The following is a 21,392-nucleotide window of genomic DNA, read 5'->3' as shown; positions in this document are numbered from 1 at the left end:
TTCTGCCGTGAAGTTGAAGGACTGGGACAGCTTTGGTTTAAAAAAAGACAAAAGTAACTATTGCTTTTGTCTTATAATAAAAGCTGATGACATATATAGATATTCTTGATAAATGTTTTATATTTAACTGCTTATAAGGAAAAGTCCCAGTGTACAACAGCATGAGGCCTATATAATGTGAGAAAATACAGCTCTGATAAGGGGTTCAAAGGGCAATCATAAACCCTGTGTTTACACATGATTCTACCATATAACACTGCAGTGACAACAAATTTAATATTGCACAACTGAACATTAATGTGTAGTTTTTAAAACCCTTCAGATGTTAGAAGAAATTAAAATATTACATTTAAGTTATAGTGATAACAAGCAATAGGGCCCTACATTCATTAATGAAAACTGGGCGGTGACCACGTAGTGAATAAGGGAGCAGGCTTTCAAAAGAAGCCTTGGCTTAAAAGAAAAAGTTTGATTGATGTGGGATTCACACTTGTTAGTTATTTGGCTTACTTTACAACTGAATTCAATAAAAGTCAGCAATAGTAGGTCAGGCTTGTGTATTTCAGTCACCTCCAGCATCTGAAAAAGAAGGAAGGACTAAACAAGGAACATTGTATAGTATAAGAAAATCACTGAAGTGTATTACGTATTTCCCAGTTTTACATGAGTAAATGGTATCTATGATATTAAATTAGCTCAACTAAAGCAGAGCATTTGGAACTTATTTCTATTCTGTCACTACTGGAGTTGACTGTTATTTATATTAGTGCCACAGAGTCACCCATATGGTATGAATGAAATGATTTATTTGACAGTGATAAGTTAGTGTCATCACTAAATCAGGAAGCAAAAAGCAAGACACATGCTAGCAGATTGATCTAACAGTGACCCATGACGCAAGTCACTTCATGTTTTTATGCCTCTTCTTTAAGCCATGAGACTAGTTATTGTTTTTCAGCACGGAAGATTTGCATACTCTCTCTTCCTGGCTTTCAAGGGTCATAAAAGATAAGAGGTTCTCGAAAAGCCATGACAGGCAGACATTCACAGGTCTGACACAGTCATACAGAGTGTTACTGATTGAAAACAAAGGTGGCATTTTCTTCTCAGAGAAACTTTAATCATGCCATACAGCGAAGATATGATTAAGAAAATGCTTCCTAAGGTAAGGAATGTTTCATTTATCGCTGGATCAGCGGCTGTAGTTTCATGTACAGATTTCTCCAGTGTTTGTTTTTAATTTTTGTTATTTTATGTTTTGAAGATATATCTTCGGAAGTGTGTGGCTCATGAAATAAACGTGGCATTAACTTACTTCAGAAACCTTGTGCCCGTAATGGCTAAATATGGTAAGGTTCACAGTCCAATGCTGCTGAACTTTGTAAACTCGGTGGAAAAATGAGCGTTGCATTGTAACAGTAACTGCCTTTGCTGTGTTTTGTACAGTTTACAATGATGGAACTACAAAGAACTTGATGAGCTTAACCGGAACCATTCCTGCCACGATTAACAGTAATAACATTCGCATTCCTTTTTCTTCTCTTTCATAACAGAATAACTTCAAACAAAAAATATGAAAGGTTAAGAATCTCTCTGATTTTGATATCTTTCTCTTTGCCATTATACAAGATATGACATATAACATTCCCATTTGCCTGTGGATTGAGGAAACCTACCCCCAAACTGCTCCCATCTGCTATATCAGACCCACACAACAGATGATGATCCTCAGCGGAAAGTATATCTCCAGCAATGGTGAAGTCATGCTGCCTTACCTGCGAGAGTGGAAGAATGTGAGAATTGAAGCAATATTTGTTTTCGACAAAGCTGCATGTGGGTTAGGGGTTGATTTTGCTGGCACTGACACAATGTGGTTGCATAACTCTACAGCCAGAGCGCATGAAAGTGACCCTTTCCTTCTATTATTAGGGGGAGTGTGACCTAATGAGCCTTGTTCAGGTGATGGTTGCCGTGTTTGGAGAATTCCCTCCTGTATGTATGAAGCCTTCTCCAGAGCCTGAGCAAGCCACTTGTAAGTAGCACACACAAGCACGAAAGAAGCCTCTATGCTGTCAAAAACAACATCTGTGTCCTAGCTGATACTGATAAGATGGAGCCAATAATCGAGGATCCGCCTGATTGAGTTTGAAAATACCTTTCACTTGTCAGAATGTCAGACATAATCATTATTTGATTAACGATATTTATTCTATTTGTTCAGGTTGGCTGCAGTTCCACAGACAACCAGAAGTATTTACAGACACAGATGGAAGTTTATATCTGCCTTTAACAAGAGAAGACGGGCAACCTTTTCAGCAAGAAAATGAAACTAATTGTTAGTATTTTGTGCAATTTGGCAACAGTTTGTGAGAGAAACGTTTTTGTCAGTTTTTTTCCCCCATATTGTGGATATGGTATCTATTGACTGTGTGTTAAATAGTGAAGTCTTCAGATATGAAAAAGCATGCTGTATTTTTATATTTCAAATGATTTTCATCACAAATTAGCACCCTTTCATTTGATTTTGTGTGGTGGCAATAAACATTTTAACCGCCTTCATTGCTTTACAAGTGCCTCATAAAGATGTTGCTCAACTGCATCAATATTTTCTGGGCTGTTTGGACTTTAGATGGGTGTGGTCCTCTGTCATTTTATAAAAGCCTGTCTTATTTTATAAACTGATATAAAATAGAAAAAAATACTACCTCTGTCAATAGAATATAGGTATAAGCTTTTTTCATCAGTGTAAACACATACCCGGAAGACTCTGACTGAAATATAATCTTTTGTAAAAACTGACTGATTTATTCTGTTATTGAAAATAAATAGCTTTGTTAAACCTGCATTGCTTGTTATTGTTGAAATAACTCTCACGGAATTGTAGTTCACTAACAAAACATTTGATTTTTGCCCATAATATTTAATATAGCAACTATAAATTGCTGAATTTATATAGTCTTCCTTGTCCTGCTAAAGAATATAAATGATGGTTAAATGTGTGATTGATGACTATAAGTATGATTTTGGGATGCCACATAAAGTTGTGGTCAGAAGTTTCTATACACTCACCATGGGCATCATGGTAATTGGTAATTTTTTAAGCTTAAACACACATAAACACATTTGAATTTATTCTGAATTTTCTCTAATCCATACCGGAGCAAAAGTATACATACAGGCTCACATATACGCATACATTTCCACTAATATTTGTTTAAATGTCCTAAGTTCAAGTCAAGTCAAGTCAAGTGGCGTTTATTGTCATTTCCAACCATGTACAGTGGTACAGTACAGAGTGGTAGTGGTAGTGAGAGCCTGAATGCTCCGGTACCTCTTGCCAGAAGGCAGCAGGGGGAAGAGTGTGTGTGAGGGGTGTGTGGGGTCCTCCACAATGCTATTGGCTCTGTGGACGGAGCAGGTGCTATAAGTGTCTGTGATGGAGGGAAGAGAGGCTTCAGTGATCTTCTCAGGTGCTCTCACGATCCGTTGTAGGGCAATCCGATACGGTGCAGTTTGCATGCCAGACAGTGATGCAGCTGCTCAGGATGCTCTCGATAGCCTCTCTGTAGAACATGGTGAGAATGGATGGAGGGAGATGGGCTTTTCTCAGCTTCTGCAGGAAGTAGAGACGCTGTTGGGCCTTCTTATTTATGGAGCTGGTGTTGAGGGACCAGGAGAGGTTCTCCGTCAGGTGGACACCAAGGAATTTGGTGCTCTTGACGACCTCCACAGAGGATCCATCGATGTTAAGTGGACAGTGATTGCGCCATGCTGTCCTGAAGTTGTACCTTGAATAGACTCTTTAGCATCAGTAAGCTTCTGGCATAACTGTGGCTGAATATTTGACCAATTCATTTAAACTGGTTGGCTTGCTGGCATGGCCCAGACTTTTAAACATAATCCATAATTGGGACTTTGGGAAGGCCTTTCCAGAAGCTTGATGTTAGTGTGCTTTACTAATTTCAAAACCAGTTTTGATGTATGGTTTGGATCAATGCCCTGTTGGAATATGGAATTGTGTTTAAGTTTCAATCATCATCATAATTTGAGGTAAAAGTAGAAGAATTTGTAAATACCACTGGCAGCAAAACAGCCCTAAAGTGTGATCCAACACCATGCCTGACTCAATTTTACTTTAATATGAGATATTTAATATTTAATATGAGCTCTTAAAAATCTCATAGTATCATATTATCCTAATATTATCCCAGTAGAGCACTAAACTCTTGGAATGAAGACTTACTCATGGTTTCTAGAGTATCCAATAGTTGAATGGCAGGAAGAGCCTGCAGCTCTCTCTCTTGTGGAAACAGCTCCTTTGGATTCAGGAGACAGATACTCTCTAGTTTTAAAATTAGATTTCAAACTTGATAACGCTTATAATTAGGGGTAGAGCAGGCTTCCTTCACTCCTAATGCATTTGGATGCCACTGCAACATGTGAATAATTTTTGTATATTCTCTTCCATAATGTTTGTTTTGTCCTTGTCTGCTATGCTCCCCTTTTGTTTCTTCTCTATTGCCTCACCCCGAGTCCTGTTGTGGCAGATGAGTGCCCCTCCCTGAACATGTCATGCTTTAGGTCACTTTTTGTAAAAAGGGAGTTCTTCCTTCCCACGGTAGTCAAGTGCTTCCTCGTGGGGATTCTGTTTGTGTGCATCTCACGGAAGTAAAAACAGTAAACATTAAATAAGATGTAATTATTAATTCATTTAATGTGTACATTTACAGATTTATATCACGGGCTATCGTAGAATTTGGGGATCTTACATTGACGTGTTAATCACATCACGTCACACAGGGACCGGAAGCACTAAAGAGAACTGCCGGAAATTCCTTTTGTTGACCATCGGATTTTTTGTTTTCAAGCTCCTTTTTACAACTACTCGTTAGCTATTTTGTCGATTTATGAGTTGTTTTTTGAGTATTCGCGTGGAACACAGATACAGTTCCCGTTTACAAGACTGGAAGATTTCTCGTAGTAGCTGAATCACGCCCTTGTTTGAGTCCGCCCGAGCTAGGGCTAACGTTAGCCTTGCATTTACCGGAGCTCCGCTAGCCAGCTTTAGCTTGCATTCGCTGTCACTTTAGCTGTCATAAAAATCAGCTGTTAAGACGCTTAACTTATTAATAAGAAAAGTGAAAATAAACACCTGAGGAACATGGCAGTAGTCAACGAAAGTAACCTGAAGAAAATGCTAAAGGTAAGTTTGAGCTTGAGTGTTGACTGTTGAAAAACGATAGCAAATTAGCTCATAGCGTCCTGTTTGACACTGGCTAACGTTAGAAGCCAGTTTAACATTTCCTGGTACGGTTTTGTTTAATAGACTGTCAATTTTCGCCAAATTTAAGATAATAAAGTATCTTAAATATTGTTTTGGTAAAATATATTGTACTAAATTAGATTGAGGCATAACTGTGTAACCATAGAACACACAGTTGCACATATTATTAATTGAAGTTACTTTGGTTAAAAAATGAGACCACAGTTTTGGAGGTTACCGTAGACCTGTATTTATATTGCCAGTCGTGTTCAGAATACTTTAGAGAATTGTTTATTACCAGGTTTGTAATGCATCGGTGGGAAAAAGCTAATGACTCTCAATCGGTTGCCAGACCAAGGGACTCTATTGACACTGGTCTTAAACACTTCTCTGATAAAAATGAGTTTAATATGGATAATTGTATCCATACTGGTATTGTACTAATTTACGTTCACAAGGCTTTTTAATTGGATTATTCTAATTTATAAGCAAATGTATACAGGCAGTAAATTTAATCTGTAAGGTGTTTCAAGTCCTGTTTACAGTATGTAGAATTAAATAATGGTTCTTCAAGGTCACCCCTTGGAAATTTTATCTGTGGTGTACCACAAGGATCTGTTACAGGTCTATTACTGTTTCAGATTTGTCTTTTGAACATTTCCTTTATGTACGTGATTCTTATCCAGCTCTTGTAGTTTGTGTAAAAATCCTAAGGATATTGAGCTTAGCTCAGTAATAAGAATCTGTTATCCCGCGGTTAGAAGAACAGTAAGCTTGCACTTCATTTGTTGAAGAGTGAAAGTATTATTTCTGATAGTAATTAAAAAACAAAAAACAAACGTGGCCTGTCAGTGAAATATAATTCAGTTAACATTAGCTCAACTGACAGTGCAAAATACCTATCAAATAAGTTGACTTTTATTATTAGTTGTATTTTTTTAGTCATTATTCTGGTAATTAAGTGATATATGTTTTTAGTCTGTGATATGTTTTGGAGTGAAATAAAATCAATCAGTCAATACAAATGATCACTCTCAGTTTGTATGGCACTGAATTTTGAATAGCAGCTTGGTAAACAAAATATTTTAAAAAAAGTAAAAATATTAATTTTGTCTCCTCTACTTGTTGCCCAGCAATACAAATACAGAGACCTGACTGTTCGTGAAATAACCAATGTGATCTCCCAGTACAAGGATTTGAAGCCACTCATGGATGCTTATGGTAAATTAAGTAATATTTATCTCCTGTTTTTAACTGCTTGGTTTCACTTGTATGTTGTGTAATGGCATGTATCTGCTTGTATTTCAGTATTTAATGATGGCTCCACAAGAGATCTGATGAGCTTGACAGGAACTGTTCCTGTGAGCTACAGAGGTAATGGATGTTTCTTTGCTCTCTAAAAAGAGGTTTTCCAATAAATTAATAAATTTATATATATTTTTGAAAATTTCAAGCATAATTAAGTGAAGTTTTTTTTTTTTTTTTTTACTACTACTATTTATAATGTCTACTAGACTACTTTTTTTCTATCCGATGTGGTCACTCTGACTTACTGGATTAACTGCACTTTTTTTTTTTCCTTTTTACACCATTATCTCAGGACAAATGCCAAACCTAAACTTTCTCACCTTGTGGATGTGGACAGAAAGCAGTTTTTTTAAATCTTGCTTGAATATCAGACTTTGTGATTTTTTTTAAATGTGTATTTGATGTACAAAGATACATAAAATGTGTTTCACTTAATATGTTCTTGATAACAGAATATGGAGTTTGTTAAATATTAAGGGAGGAGTGAGGACATTAAGGTTTTGGACAATAGCTATATTATAACACTGTATTTGATTTCTGTAGGTAATGTGTACAACATCCCAGTGTGTTTGTGGCTCCTGGACACCTATCCCTACAACCCACCTATATGTTTTGTCAAACCTACCAGCGCTATGATGATCAAAACTGGCAAGCACATAGATGCTAATGGAAAGATTTACCTGCCGTATCTACATGAATGGAAACATGTAAGTAGTAATTCTTTTAATCCATGTTTAAAAACATGTTTTAAGGTATTAAAAGCATGTAGTGTAGGTATTAAAAGCATGTAGCAACTAGAGTTTCTGCACACAAAAATGTAGCTCAAAAAATTTACTAGATGGAGAAAAAGGCAACATTTCGGTATGCTGGATTATAGGACAAAAAAAGTGCCTTTGTGGCTCAAGATATCATTTGCATTCTTAACTTCCCTGGCAATTTGGTTAATAAAATGTGTCTCACTGTTTTATAGCCTCAATCAGACCTGTATGGTCTGATTCAGGTGATGATTGTGGTGTTCGGGGAGGAGCCCCCTGTGTTTTCTCGGCCGACCACACAAGCTCCTTACCAAGCCTTTCAAGCAGCCGGACCCCCAAATTGTGAGTGACGTACATTTCTTTTACACAGTAGTCTGTGAATTTTTTTCCCCCAAAGTGTTAGAAATTATTTTTTTGTTTGTTTGTTTTTTTTAATGGTGCATTTACTTCCTTGGGCACCAGATGGAGCTCACATACTATGACAACACAATACTGAAACTGATACTTTATCTCTGTCTCTTCTGTGTGCCTGTGAGCAGTCCCAAAAAAAATCAATGAAACCTTTGACCTTTGTGTCCTGAGATCTCGTTTTTTGTCTCTCTCTCTCTCTGCTGTAGCTTCCTACATGCCTGGCATGCCTGCAGTGTCACCGTATGGCCCAAATCCTAACTCTGGGTAAGATTTCTCCCAAGCCCTTTTATTTGCTGCCTACAGCTAACACTTATACGCAATATGTGTGACACAACAAATTCAACATGTTTGATGGTGGAGTATTCACTGACTTTTATTATCAAGACACTGCAGCACTGGCTCTGTTACATGTACAGCTGAATTTTGCAAATACGCTCTTGAATAGAAAATGTAAAGCATTAGCTTGACAATCATCTAACTATTTTCAGAGGCTACCCAAGTTATCAGTACCCAGGGGGGAACTCTTACCCAGCCACTGCTGGACCTGCACACTACCCCACCCAGACTCCAGTTTCCACAGTGGGTAAGTATTACATCCAGCATCTGGGTGCATATGTTTTCTACTTCCAGGTATCTTTGAAATATTAATGTAGAACAGTTTTAATTCTCAGCAAAAAACTTTATTCACCCTTGATAAAAGTTTATGATCTTTAGTTAATCCATACTGAGACACTCGACCTTTTGACTTCGACTCTCTCACCCTCTGAATAACTTCAGTAGCGTACCAAGTCACCAATGAAAGGTCATTAGTGTAACTAGAGTGGGGTCTATTAAAGGCCAAAGGGTGGGATGGCCCTGAACGGAAAGGGAAAGCTTCTTTTTGCCCCCCACAACTTAAACTTCAGAAGCACACATGTCTATATTTAGGTTTGGAACGGTAAAGGAGAAGAAATGGGGTCACCTAGTGGGTGAATTAACTCTGACATTTGTGGCGCTGACTCCAGACTGTACACAAGGTGGTCTTGACTCTGCAGACATTTGCCAGTATATTTACTGCTATATAATCTGGAATTTGCCAGTCCTTGAACTGTCTTGTGTAGCTAGTATAAAACACTAATAAATAAAAATGTAAATTGTTTTACAATACAGTCCAAAATACCAGCTGTAATGCTTAGTAAGGTTGCCTACATGGAATTTGTTTTTCAATAAAAGTATGAATTTGTTAAGATGTAATTTTCCTTCTGTTGCTGTTTTCACCACCATCCTACAATATTGTTGTCACTGTGGATAGTACTACAACCAGAACATAAATCATAGATTGGCCAATGGGTGTTAAACTGAAACTAAAACTGGAGGCCAATAAATGGCTTAACTGGGAAAATCATGTAAATACTTAATTCATTTTCCATCATTCTGGAAAACACCCTTTTGGACCCTGTAGTGTGAATTGTTTGAACTGAATAACTGCAATGCAAGGATGAATAGTGGAGAGTTTTTCTTGGCTCATAGTGAGCTTTAGGGAGTGACTATGTGTGCTGGTAGAGTTGGTCTGTGTATATAGTAAAGGCCACAAGTCCATGTTACCATATTTGACAGAAATCTGTGCATTTTCCTCTTGCCTCCACCAAGAACATGAAAAGAATGTCTGTTATGGTTTAGTCAAACATCCTCACCTTAGGGTGGCACAGTTTCTCTGTGGAAGAAAAGCCTCCACAGAATTATGATTTAAATTAATCTTTTTTTACAGTTATCTGAAGATGGTTAGCTTGCCAATTTACAGTAAAGGCCCTTTTACATAGGACATGGTATGTGTAAAAGAGACTTAACAAAATCAAATATAATTATATTTTGGTGAGATTATGGTTTAAGTTGTAGTAGTATCTTTTTTCCATCTGGCTCCTGTTTGTATTCACTGTCTCAGATGACTTATTATAATCTCTTCCTCTTAAGGCCCAAACAGAGATGGCACCATTGGCGAGGACACCATCCGAGCATCTCTAATTTCTGCAGTGAGTGACAAGCTTCGCTGGAGAATGAAGGAGGAGATGGACAGAGCTCAGGCAGAGTTGGATGCCCTGAAGCGAACAGAAGAGGACCTGAAGAAAGGACATCAGAAACTGGAAGAGATGATCTCAAGACTGGACCAGGAAGTGGTGAGAGATGATCATACTTTCAGTGTTAAATCTTTCTGTTTGTTTTGTTCTCTATTCACCACAGTTAACTGTTACAGCAGTCATTTTTGAGATTTGCTAAATATGTGCAATCATCACGATGTTTCCACTAGACTGAAGTTGACAGGAACATCGATCTGCTGAAGAGAAAAGACGAGGAGTTGAGCGAGGCCTTGGAGAAAATGGAAAACCAGTCGGAGAATAATGACATTGATGACGTCATTGTACCCACAGCGCCATTGTACAAACAGATCCTGAACCTGTACGCTGAAGAGAATGCAATTGAAGACACAATCTTCTACCTGGGCGAAGCCCTCCGCAGGGGTGTCATAGACCTGGAAGTTTTTCTCAAGGTAACCAGATCTAGATAGCTGCTAGCACATGTAAACACAAACAAGTATACAGACACTTTAACCTACCTGTCTCTTTTTTTTTCTGTTATAGCATGTACGTCTTCTGTCCAGGAAGCAGTTCCAGCTTCGTGCTCTTATGCAAAAAGCCCGCAAGACTGCTGGGCTTAGTGACCTCTACTGACCCACGCTTACTACCTAGAAACATTCATATCTTCATGCTCTCTTACTCTCTTCTATCATCTTGTATATCGACCAGCTGCTCTATTTTATAGTCTTATATTAAATTTATTCTGATAGAAATTTGAACAGCACCAACAAAGACAAAATACATATTTGAATGGTAAATTGCAGCCATAGTTGTAGCTAGACAGTTTAGGTTTTAAACTAACCAAACACTCCTTTGAGGTCATTGTGTAAGGACATGACCTAAACATGAGAGGGTTATTTTTGTGACCAAATATTAAAAGCAAAAAACACTGTCATGACATTAAATTTGGCCTAAAACTAAAGCTTACAGGTTCTGTTGGCAATTTCTTTGTCATAACACATGATTTGGCTAGTAAGTACAGATGGTAGGGGCTAAAAGTGAAGAGCTTTGTAGAGAGCCCATATGATCACTCCCTTTTGTAATGAAAAGATATGTCTGTAAATACACAGGAGTACTTTTCAGGAAGGGAAGGGTTCATCCTCAGGATTTCTGTTCATGTTTCAGTAGCCATGAAGTTATATCCATTAACCTGAACCGATTTGTTTGGGTCAGACATTCAGCTTTAATTTGAGCTCTTATCCCACTTGCACACACTACTATTACTACATGATTTTCCATTTGTATGTCTCCTTATGGAGGGTGTGTGTGTGTGTGTGTGTGTGAGAGAGGTTCTTTCAGTGTGTGGCGGCTGCTTGTTATACCCTTTGACTGCTTTAACCAGTCAATCATGTACATTTTTTTGTTTCACTCTGTAGAGTGTGTCTAAGGTAGGTGGCAGGCTTGGCGTACATTACTGGATCGTAAAGGAATTTCTCCATTGTATCTGATTTATTTTCTTTTTTCCCATGCTGTCCATTCTCAGTCCTGCTGAGAAGGTTAAAGTAAACATAAGTTAAAAATTTGTGAATAAAACTGGGTGTTAAGAGGTACAAAAGTAAACAAATGTACTAATCAAAACTTTAACTTGTGTAAAGTTTTTTTTTTCTTGAATTTAGCCTTTTACTAAATGCACTTTGAATTGTATTATAGATTTTGTTTTGTTTTTTCTCAGTTTAACCATAGGCAACTTGCTCTTTTATGTAAAGATGTAAATCAGTACAAATAAATTGATTTAATAGGTCATCTCTTTTTGGTCATGTCATTCATGTGGCTTGCATAATTGATATTATTCAGCGATTTTCTGTGTTGCACAACCAAAAGGTAGCGGTGGTTCAGAGTGGGTTGTGTACCAACTTGAAGATTGGTGTACAGACTAGAGCACTAAAGGCCAAAATAATGAACTATAATTTCCTCCACTGGTTTGTAGAACTGCTTTCTGTAAGAACACTGCTCTCAACACAGACCACTTATGAAACCAGTGGTAGTTACATATTAAAATGCTAGTGTTTGTGAGCAGGTAGAATAGTATGAATACAAGTAATTTAAAGGCAAGTTAAATATTTTGATGTCTTGCATGAAAAGCTCAGATCAGCCTCATATTGGACAACAGCTACTAACCCAGCAGCTCCGCAAACAAACTGACCCCCAACCCCAGGTTTGATGGTAAATGCAGGACAAACTTGAATCATCCTGGCAGATTTATTTGATGTTACAGCAAACAGCTCAATATCCAGCTGCCATGACATGTTTCCCAGTAATTTATCGATAAATCCTCTTTAATACATAAATAGAGCTAACATTTATAAATAGAATTTGTTTTTAATGTTCTTTTCCAGAGTCAGGTGGTGTAAAAAAACAAAACCTTGTTAGAACATTTAGGGTACACAAGCAACTTTTTTTTTTTTTGTAAATGGACTGTAGCAGTCTTATGATTCATAACCCAACCCTTTTCCCCTGGCTCTCTGTTATCTGAGTTATATTATGGCAGTCACATTTTATCCTTATCAGATGTAAACTTTGCCAGTTGTTTTTTTTTTTTTTTGTGTGCGCCATAAAATTTGCTTTCAAAAGTATTTTGTCAGTGCACTTGTGGTTAGGCTTTTTAAGAAGGCTTCAGTACCAAGCAAGTTTATGGAAGTCTGCTTTACTATAATATAAGGTACTTTGGTATCACAAGATTTTGGACCAGTGACATATGCAGCAGTGTTACTGTGGGTGAATAGGAAGCCCTCCTCATACAGAATGGAATGTCTCCGTTATACTCCAAGATATAAACAGAGATTACCAAGTGGACAAACATAACTTCAACGGCCACAGAATGCATACAGACTGACCTAGGAGTGTACAGAAAAAGCAATAACAGTACTCTTAACATACAGTACACAGAATATATATGCACAAAGACTGCATGATTTCAGAGAGGACAAATGGATGACAAATACTTGGTCTCCAACACAGGCTGACTTCTAAGGATACAAGCATGAGTTTCCAAAAATTCATTCATGGAAGCTCAAGGCCAGGTTGAAGGAAGCAAAGGAAAATGTCACCTGTATGCAAATCTCTCAAACGTAAAACCCAGCTTTGAGTGGTTTAGTTACAAGCACTTGGCCTTTTAAGAAATTCACAGATGACATCAACCAATTACAATGAGAGACACAAGAGGGAAACTAGGAGGGAGTCAAATGGTGTCATTTTAGGGACAACTGGAGAATTCAGAGACGTGCTTTTCACAGAGTGAGCTCCTTCTGTACACCCCACAGGGTCTCAGCACTCTTCACCAGCTGCTTCTCCTCCTCAGGCTTTAGCGTCATGTGAATGACATCTGTCAAGCCACTGTTGCCCAGGATACAAGGGATGCTCAGGAAGACTTCCTCCTTCACCCCATGCATGCCCTATACAGTAAAAGGCAAGGAAATGTGATAGTTACAAGCTGACCTTGTCACATCTGCGGAAAGTATAGCATTTTCTTTTCAGCAAGTAAAAATAAAGACTGAAATCCTCATCTACCTTGACAAGTGTAGACACAGGGTGCACTTTGTGCAGATTCTTCATGATACTTTCCACTAGGTCAGCAACAGACATACCAATGGCCCAGGAAGTATAGCCCTTCAGCTTGATAACCTCATAGGCTCTGCAGCATGGACAAGAAATAAAAATGAGCATGGCATATAACAGACTGAAAGGAGAAATGTGTCATGTTGTGCAATTTCTTTTTTTTAACAAGTTTATAGTAGACATTGATTGCAGCCACTGGTATTTGCATGAGAAACTTAAATTTGACAAGTTGCCCATTAGAGTTTTGAAAACAGGGATACAAAATTGACAAAATTGATTTTTTAATTAAAATATTTAACTGCCTTTAAAAGATAAGACAAATGAGTTCTACTAGCCATACAGAGGTGCACGTTTACAGATACCGTTTCTTCTGCTGAAACATAACGCATGTGCATTTCTCTCATCTTTGTAAAGATAAGTGAAATGATAAGCCTCAACTGGGACACAAAGAACGTTGTATTGCACATGGCTGAACTCTAAAGACCCAACTATTACAATACAAGTCTACCGATTGGCAGACAATAAATGATGGTGAAATATTAACCTTTCTGCAGAGAGTTGCATACAACTTGCAGACATACCAATACAGATAATGGGTCATACGGCGTCATTACTGCCATTTATGGAATCAGCGTTAATCATTGTCAGGCACTTCAGTTAGACACAGGAGTCAAAGAGAACAAGTGAGCTTTAGTCTAACACGGCATTTCATGGGGAATAGTATAGGCACTCTATACATGTTGTGTAAAAAAATCAGTACGTTTGAAGAGGCTGACAGACTCCAGCAAATAAATTGCAACACTCACCCATCAACCACCATCTTGTGCACTGCCTTCCAGTCCTCTGGGTCACCCTCAGCCCCCATCTTTGGGTTGAGGCCTTGAAGAGAAACTCCAGCAACGTTCACGCCACTCCACACAGGCACTATGAGAAAGAAATACACCCCACTGAAACAGGAAATTCTGAACTGTACGTGACAGTATAAATTTCACAAATAATGTCGCTAGCGTACCACTAGAGTCTCCATGCTCTCCGATGATCCAACCATGGCAGCTAGAAGGATGCAGGTGGAGCTTCTCTCCCATGATGTGGCGGAAACGAGCAGAGTCGAGGTTAGTGCCAGAGCCAATCACACGGTGACGGGGGAAGCCACTCAGTTTCCAGGCAACATAGGTCAGGATGTCCACTGGGAAGGTGCCAAATGAGAAATTATCAGCCATTAATCTGCCTCGAACAGGAATTGGACCATGTAAACCCCACATGATGTAGACTCCTTGTCTAACCTGGGTTGGAGACCACCATCAGGATGCAGTTGGGGCTGTACTTGACGATGTTGGGGATGATAAACTTGAAGATGTTAACGTTACGCTGCACCAGATTGAGACGGCTCTCGCCCTCCTGCTGGCGGGCACCTGCAGTCACTACCACCACCTTAGAGTTGGCTGTCACACTGTAGTCTGAAGAGATGGAGGGGGAGAAAAAAAAAAAAAAAAAAAAAAAAGGTTGTATTCCACTCCAGGTTAGTCAGTAAGTAAACTAAATGACAGTTTGTCAATTCTCACCTTTATCAGCTACAATCTTGTGCGTCTTAAGGAAGAGGGATCCGTGCTGCAGGTCCATCGCCTCACCCTTCAACTTGTCCTCCATCACATCAACCAGTGCCAGCTCATCACACAAGTCCTAATTATTATATTACAGGTCATTTTAACAACCAAACAAACTTTACATAATGCATAACACAGCAAACACATCATTTCTGGTAAATGTCGTTGGATCTGGTAAATCTATTGCTCTAGCCATCACAACCTTTACGTCTGTCCCAGTGAAATCCTATTGTGTAAACCTTTTTCAATCCCCAAATAAGGATAGTAGCAATCTTCTTAATTTCAACAAGTTTATTCCCCTCCTACCCTTCTTACCTTGAGCAGGATACTGACAGCAGTGGCCATGCCCACCATGCCAACACCCACTACAGTCACTTTGCACCTGCTGCCAACAGGCTCCTCCTTCATCACATGGCCAATGAGCTTCTCCTTGGTGGACATCTATTAAAAGTAAAGATAAAAGGAAATGAAGGATATGAGACAAGACGGTAAGGACGCCATGCAGAAGTATAAAGGGGAAGAGAATGAAGGGAAAAGGTTTTGTGGGGGGAGGGGGGGGGAGTAAACAGAGGGGAGTGAGAGAGCATGAAGAAAGCGAGACGCATAATCTATGAAGCAATTTGAATGTGTGGTTACTAGTTGGCTCACAAAAAAGTTTCCATGACTAATTTCACATCCCACAATGAATCAAGCCTGGATTTTACTTTTTATTTCATCATTACAGAACTGAAATGTCATTTTCATTTGAACACTTTCATTAAGGTTGAGAGATTGAGCTTTAAAGAGCCTCTCCTTGCATCCATGGCAACCACTGCTTGTGAAAGCACTGCAGCTTGCCTCTGTGCAACAGGGAACATCCCCAGATGACCTCACACATGCACACACACTGCATTTCCTGGCTCCACCACCGGTGTGACTAGGCACAGTTTCCACTGAGACGTGTAGATGAGCACGTATGGCCAAGTACAGGCCCAGATTAATGCACTGAGACATCTACTAGAGCTCACTTGAAACCTCTTTAAAGTGTATGAATGTGACCTTACATCTTCCATGAGTTAGGTCCTTGGTAAAGCTTTCCCAAACTGGTTTATGGTGCTAATTGCTCCCTTCTAGTCTTAAATGCTGCGCCGTTAAGAGAAGAGGATAAAGCAGCCTCTGCATTAGGGTGCGGCTTACTTTTGAATGAGCATCCACTAGTATACAAGTGACCAGTGTCCTTGAGCTGCCAGGCATCCATCAGTTTACTTGAAACAAACAAGACGGCTGGAGCCAGAATGTCAGACTGACATCAAGGTGACCATCTACAGCTTGTATATACAGTTTGCTCAAAACTGTAGGATAAAAATGTAGTAATGTAATCCATACTACATGTACCAGCATTTGGACCAATTATAATCTAGGATTATTGCCAGTGTTCTATATGGGACAGTGCTTCACTGCTGTGCTCCACAAACCAGGCAAACTGCTTCCTTAGTTGCCTGAATAAGAGGACGACTTTTAGTAGCTGGAAGAGTATAATGGGACATTACACACAGTCCTAGTGTTATCATGTTTCCCAACATTATTGTGCTCATTTGGTTAATTCTTTTGCCAGCAGGCCACTAAAGGCTATACAGGGTGTCAGGTCACGGCTGCCGTTCAGCATCTCAGTTACAATGCTGTTGCACATCTCTTGTCCACATCTGAATTCAAGAAAAGACTGTTGTTGAATTTAAGTCCTGGAAAAGCTTTACCGCCCTGCAGTCGTCATATAACCAGACAATAATAGTTTCCCCACAGTCTGCATCTGTCAAATATTTATCCACAACTCTGTGCCAAGAATGTTCTGATGAATCAGACAAAGCCGACAACGCGGGGACGGCATTTCTGGCAAAGCCATAAAACACCAACAAGACAATTAAAGACACTGCGTCCCTGCGATAGGCAAGCACGCCCAAGCGCAGTAAATTGCAAGGGCCAGGGTCATTTATAGCTATTGGAAGATGGTCGCCACCGGTGGCTGTAGGCATGCGTAGCCACTGCGCATTTTACGTCACCAAAACCGAGCGCCTCGATCACGGGGATGGATTCAAACATAAAGAACATAAGAAGGTTGTTTTTAAACATCAACGAGTCGGAATATTTTCTGTTTTTATTACATTTTATACAACGGGCGAATAAAATACTCCATAATAGCCCACAAGTAACTATGCATCTGCAGAATGCCCAAGACAACCTGTTACCTCTGCTTGACTTGTTTACTTACGCTATAAGGAAAATAAAGAAATAATACTGCCAGAAATCTTAATTGATTTAATCTGCAGCTGAACCCAATTAATACTGATTACACATCGTCACGCCCCGGTCTGTCCTCTAGCACGCGGTTTGAGAGATTCAGCTTTTAAAATATTTAAATAAAAAACAGTCTTTAGAGAGTCCTGGGTACAGATGATGTGGTGTGTAGAGTAATGCGACCCATCTTACCTTGAAGGTTTCAAAGAAACGGGTGAAAACAGGAGTTGGAATGTGTCAGCTCCACACTAACGCTCTTTGACTGAAGTGCTGCCGGTGTGGGGGTGTCTCCCCGTATTTAAAGACAGCCTCCGGCGTGGACGTTACGTACCTACATATTAATGAGGTCGGATGGTTGTGTGGGCACTAACCCGTGTTGAATGTCACGTCCACGGCAGGATGCGGTACTGAGGTCTGGTATAATCTGCTCTGTGTCCTTTAATATTTTCAGGCAGCTTGCATTTAAAACGATGGAAAACACGCACTCCGTTCTCGCCTGTGATAGATTAACGCACGGGTTACAGTGTAAGGTGAAAGTACAGGGAAGCGCTGCGCAGTCTGTCACAGTCCGCACATAGAAGAAATAGTTCCCACCTAAATTTCTTCAAAAAGCCTCAGTGCTGGTTTCTAATGCAGTTCTGTCATCCACACTGACACAGTAACAGATACTGATTTTAAATGAGGGTAGCAACATTCTCAACATAGCATTATAAACACGGCTTGGTTGCCGGACGTGAGTGGATATTTCGTAACAATAATAAGGGAATTTGTGTTAAAAGTGTGTAAGTCACCGAGATAAATATCACGTGGCTGTTAATTTAACATGAAATGTTACGGTTTTGATTTGAGGATAGCCTTTCATACGCCGCCCATGTGGCCGTGACTGGAAGGAAACAGTGACTGTGTCGTCTTACAGTCAGAGGAGCAGCATTTCGCGCCACCTCCTGTCCACTCTGAGTTATTTCAAAACTAGTCGAGTTACTTGTGTGCAATAAAACAACTCATTTGTCCTACATGTCAGGGGAAGTTTTCTTACACAGATATGATTCGGCTGACAAAAGGCACGGAAACTAGCATCCCAACCCTCACCCCGCCTTATTGAAATTAAGTGTTCTGAATCATCAAGTAGCCTACACGGCACAAAAAAGTGTGCTCGCAGACTGTCGATTGCTGTTGGCTGCTCTTTACACCTCTCCCGACTTGAATTTTTTTGTTGCAAAACAAAAGCTTTCAGTTAGGACTATTTCACCAACGTGATGTCCTCTTGGCTCACAGCTTTCAATGCATTTTTGAGCATGTGAGAAAAAAAACACATGAAAATAAATGGACGATAAAGGGTCAAATCGGGTCGACTTTAGTTAAATCGCTTTTCTGGGCAGTTTAAAATCAAACATTTAATAGTGGAGTGATTATGCACCCTTTTCTCATTTTAATAAGGTTATCAGTCATTGCTAATTGAAAAGTTCACTCAAACGAATGTACAAATTATGCTTTAACCAATGTGTAATTTTCTAAGCATGCCCGTTTAATATATATCCTTCTGGAAGCAATGTGTTTGATGAAGTTGGAAACTGAAATTGTCACCTATTTATTTGACACAGTTCTTGGAGGATATGGAAAAGAGAATTCAAGTATCCCAGAGGATTTTCTGTCAGAGCACGTGTGAATAGTGGAATATGTTAACTCGCCCTTGAAAGGATCATAAAGATAACTTAGGTATTCTTCAGTCATGACACCTAAAATACGCACTCATACAGGCCCTGGCCACTTTGTTAGGTACACCTGTTCAGCTCTGATTCACATGGCAGGAACTCACTCCATTTACTCATATAGACATAGCCAAGGCAACCTGCTGAAGTTCAAACTGAGCATCAGAATAGAAAAGGAAGGTGATTTAAGTAACACAAAATGTGACATGGGTTTTGATGCTAAACAGGCTGGTGTGAGTATTTCAGAAACGTCCACTGTACTGGGGTTTTTCTATACTGTTTACAGAGGATGGCCTGAAAAAAAGGACCTATCCAGTGAAATGCAGTTCTCTGGGAGAACATGCCTTATCATGCCAAAGTTCAGACAAGAGTGACCAGACTTCTTCAGTCTGATAGGAAGGCAACAGTAATTCAAATAACCATTAGTTATAACCAGGGTATGTAGAAGAACATCTCAGGTTGCACAACACATTAAACTTTGAAGTATAGGAGCAGCAAATCACACAAGTTGCCACTCCTGTGTAAGAACAGGAAACTGAGGCTACAGTTGGCATTAGTTCACTAAAATTGGACAATAAAACATTGGGTAAACATTGCATCATCTGATTCTGACATTCTGATGGTAGGTTCAGAATCTGGCAAAAAAGAAAATTATAGGATGAAGTCGTCCTGCCTTGTATCAACAGTTCAGTCTGGTGGTGGTGGGATCTATTTTTTTTTGCATACTTTGGCTTCCTTAGTACCAATTACTATTAATTCATTATTTGGAAGTTTGCTCATTTACAAAGACATGAACACCAAAATCCAGGAAAAAGCACATTACATAACAGTTATAGATTGATTTGCTTGTCATTGAGTAAAGGAAGTATTTCATCCCCAAGCAAAACACGACTTACTTGGAGACGTACTTGGAGAAGAGTGCCTGCTCGGCAACTTGAAGCTTCAGCTCCCTCTACTGATTTCCTACAGAACTGAGGTCTGGAGACCAGCTAGGCCACTCCACAACCTTTATGTGCTTCTTCTTTAACCACTATTTTGTTGCCTTGGAGTTACATTTTGGGTCACTGTCATGCTGGAAGACCCATTCACAACCTCTCTTCAGTGTTCTGGCTGGGAGAAGCAGGTTTCAATCCAGGATTTTACATTAGTGCAGCAAAGTCGCCATGTAAAACCACCTCAAAGCATCAGAATCAGAATCAGAATACTTTATTGATCCCTGGGGGAAATTATTTTTTGTTACCGTGCTCCATTATAAACAAACATTAACAAGACAGACAATACGCTAACTAAGAATAGTACAATATATACATATAGATATATATATATATATATATTAGAGATGGCATGATACCACTTTTTTATGCCCGATACCGATATCATAAATTTGGATATCGGCCGATACCGATATGAATCCGATATAGTGTGTTTTTTAATTAATAAAACTGTTTTTTTAAATATCTTGCTGCTTTTTGTATAAGTTCATACTCCAGTTAAAAAAACAAACAAAAAAACACTAAAGCTATTCTGTTATACCTGTATGCAAAAAATGCACTGCACCCAAAATATTTCATAGTTCAGCAATACTGATCAATCTTATAAACTTAAACCTACTCCATCCTCCCTATTCTGGTATTTTAAAGAGTAAGCAACCTAACTAATAGGGCTCTAAAACTCCCAGCAAAAGAAAAAAGAAAAAAGAAAAAATAAGGAACCACCCCCCACCCTCCACCTCATGATGCTTAATCGACGTAATCAACTTTAATTTGATGCAGTGTGGAAAAAAATGCCCAGAAATAAAAAAATTTTCAAGAATAATTAAATAGAGTCAACATCTTTCTTCAACAGAACTGCAGACTGCACAGATGGTACCTTCCCAAAGGAAAAAGTACTATAGCTTACTAGGGTATATTAGACTTAATAGTTACTATATACAGTAATGGACTTCTATTCATTTTACATCAGATTAAAACTTTGGGTGTAAGATTCAGATAATTATTTAATAAAAGCTAGACATTTTAAATGAGAATAAGAAAGAAAAGTATGTCTTTGTGCCCCCTTCTCCCTGTTCATGCCCTATCGGCCCCCCTGGCTAAACTTTGCTAGATCCGCCCCTGCACAGTTACCAGCCGTCAGCTACGTAGAAAAGGATCCTGGTGTAGAAAGTAATATTAAATAAATTTTAACAACAGATTATCAAGCTTAAACGTGCTGCTGTTATTCAGCCGCTGGTTTCCTCTTTCTGGTGCAAAGTGGGAGATAAACAAACAAGAGAGACGGACTCGCGACAGAAAAGCCGATCAGCTGATCACTGATCAGTTTCATGATTGAAGTAGCAGCAGGAGGGGGAGAGAAGAGGCAGTCGCTCCATATATCGGTTGTTAAGCTTAATGTGGGAATGCTTTACA

The 21,392-nt window shown here is 39.1% G+C and overlaps 3 protein-coding genes across 4 annotated transcripts; 2 read left to right on the top strand and 1 right to left on the bottom strand.

Moving 5' to 3' along the window:
* The first annotated feature begins 25 nt into the window (after positions 1-25).
* Positions 26-2,834, top strand: LOC146382371 (tumor susceptibility gene 101 protein). The gene is made up of 5 exons (XM_084932986.1): positions 26-1,349; positions 1,447-1,512; positions 1,630-1,793; positions 1,930-2,032; positions 2,222-2,834. Exons 1-5 carry the CDS (start codon positions 1,337-1,339, stop codon positions 2,338-2,340), a joined length of 465 nt encoding a protein of 154 aa, XP_084789112.1. The 5' UTR covers positions 26-1,336; the 3' UTR covers positions 2,341-2,834.
* Positions 2,835-4,786: 1,952 nt separating this feature from the next.
* tsg101a (tumor susceptibility 101a) lies at positions 4,787-11,591 on the top strand. Its single transcript, XM_084932978.1, has 10 exons — positions 4,787-5,203; positions 6,397-6,484; positions 6,572-6,637; positions 7,115-7,278; positions 7,542-7,668; positions 7,944-8,001; positions 8,226-8,320; positions 9,688-9,890; positions 10,022-10,261; positions 10,353-11,591. The coding sequence occupies exons 1-10, from the start codon at positions 5,162-5,164 to the stop codon at positions 10,440-10,442; spliced, it is 1,173 nt and encodes a 390-aa protein (XP_084789104.1). The 5' UTR covers positions 4,787-5,161; the 3' UTR covers positions 10,443-11,591.
* Positions 11,592-12,476: 885 nt separating this feature from the next.
* ldha (lactate dehydrogenase A4) lies at positions 12,477-17,792 on the bottom strand. Of its 2 annotated transcripts, none has more exons than XM_084932981.1 (8): positions 17,650-17,792; positions 15,323-15,448; positions 14,966-15,083; positions 14,687-14,860; positions 14,416-14,589; positions 14,210-14,327; positions 13,356-13,479; positions 12,477-13,240 (listed from the first exon to the last, which is right to left on the bottom strand). In XM_084932981.1, the coding sequence occupies exons 2-8, from the start codon at positions 15,446-15,448 to the stop codon at positions 13,076-13,078; spliced, it is 999 nt and encodes a 332-aa protein (XP_084789107.1). In that variant the 5' UTR covers positions 17,650-17,792; the 3' UTR covers positions 12,477-13,075. The 2 variants fall into 2 exon arrangements, with proteins under 2 accessions (XP_084789107.1, XP_084789106.1); XM_084932980.1 differs by lacking the exon at positions 17,650-17,792 and adding an exon at positions 17,471-17,597.
* Positions 17,793-21,392: the final 3,600 nt, after the last annotated feature.

Source organism: Perissodus microlepis, chromosome 7 (genome assembly GCF_051167445.1).
Source record: "Perissodus microlepis isolate ML-2025 ecotype Zambia chromosome 7, ASM5116744v1, whole genome shotgun sequence".
NCBI classification, from domain to species: domain Eukaryota; kingdom Metazoa; phylum Chordata; class Actinopteri; order Cichliformes; family Cichlidae; genus Perissodus; species Perissodus microlepis.
The sequence above is the reverse complement of the archived record's forward strand: the minus strand, read 5'-3'. Positions and strand labels throughout refer to the sequence as shown.

Bases quoted from the DNA above. Each gene is read 5' to 3' on its own strand.
- tsg101a (XM_084932978.1), top strand. From the start codon at position 5,162: ATGGCAGTAGTCAACGAAAGTAACCTGAAGAAAATGCTAAAG. The intron at 7,669-7,943 runs GTGAGTGACGTA...TCTCTGCTGTAG, and splicing joins AGCAGCCGGACCCCCAAATT to CTTCCTACATGCCTGGCATG. The intron at 10,262-10,352 runs GTAACCAGATCT...TTTCTGTTATAG, and splicing joins ACCTGGAAGTTTTTCTCAAG to CATGTACGTCTTCTGTCCAG.
- ldha (XM_084932981.1), bottom strand. From the start codon at position 15,448: ATGTCCACCAAGGAGAAGCTCATTGGCCATGTGATGAAGGAGGAGCCT. The intron at 14,861-14,965 runs GTGAGAATTGAC...CCATCTCTTCAG, and splicing joins CAAGATTGTAGCTGATAAAG to ACTACAGTGTGACAGCCAAC. The intron at 14,590-14,686 runs GTTAGACAAGGA...GCACCTTCCCAG, and splicing joins GATGGTGGTCTCCAACCCAG to TGGACATCCTGACCTATGTT.
- LOC146382371 (XM_084932986.1), top strand. The intron at 1,513-1,629 runs GTAATAACATTC...CCATTATACAAG, and splicing joins CATTCCTGCCACGATTAACA to ATATGACATATAACATTCCC. The intron at 1,794-1,929 runs GTGAGAATTGAA...TTCTATTATTAG, and splicing joins ACCTGCGAGAGTGGAAGAAT to GGGGAGTGTGACCTAATGAG.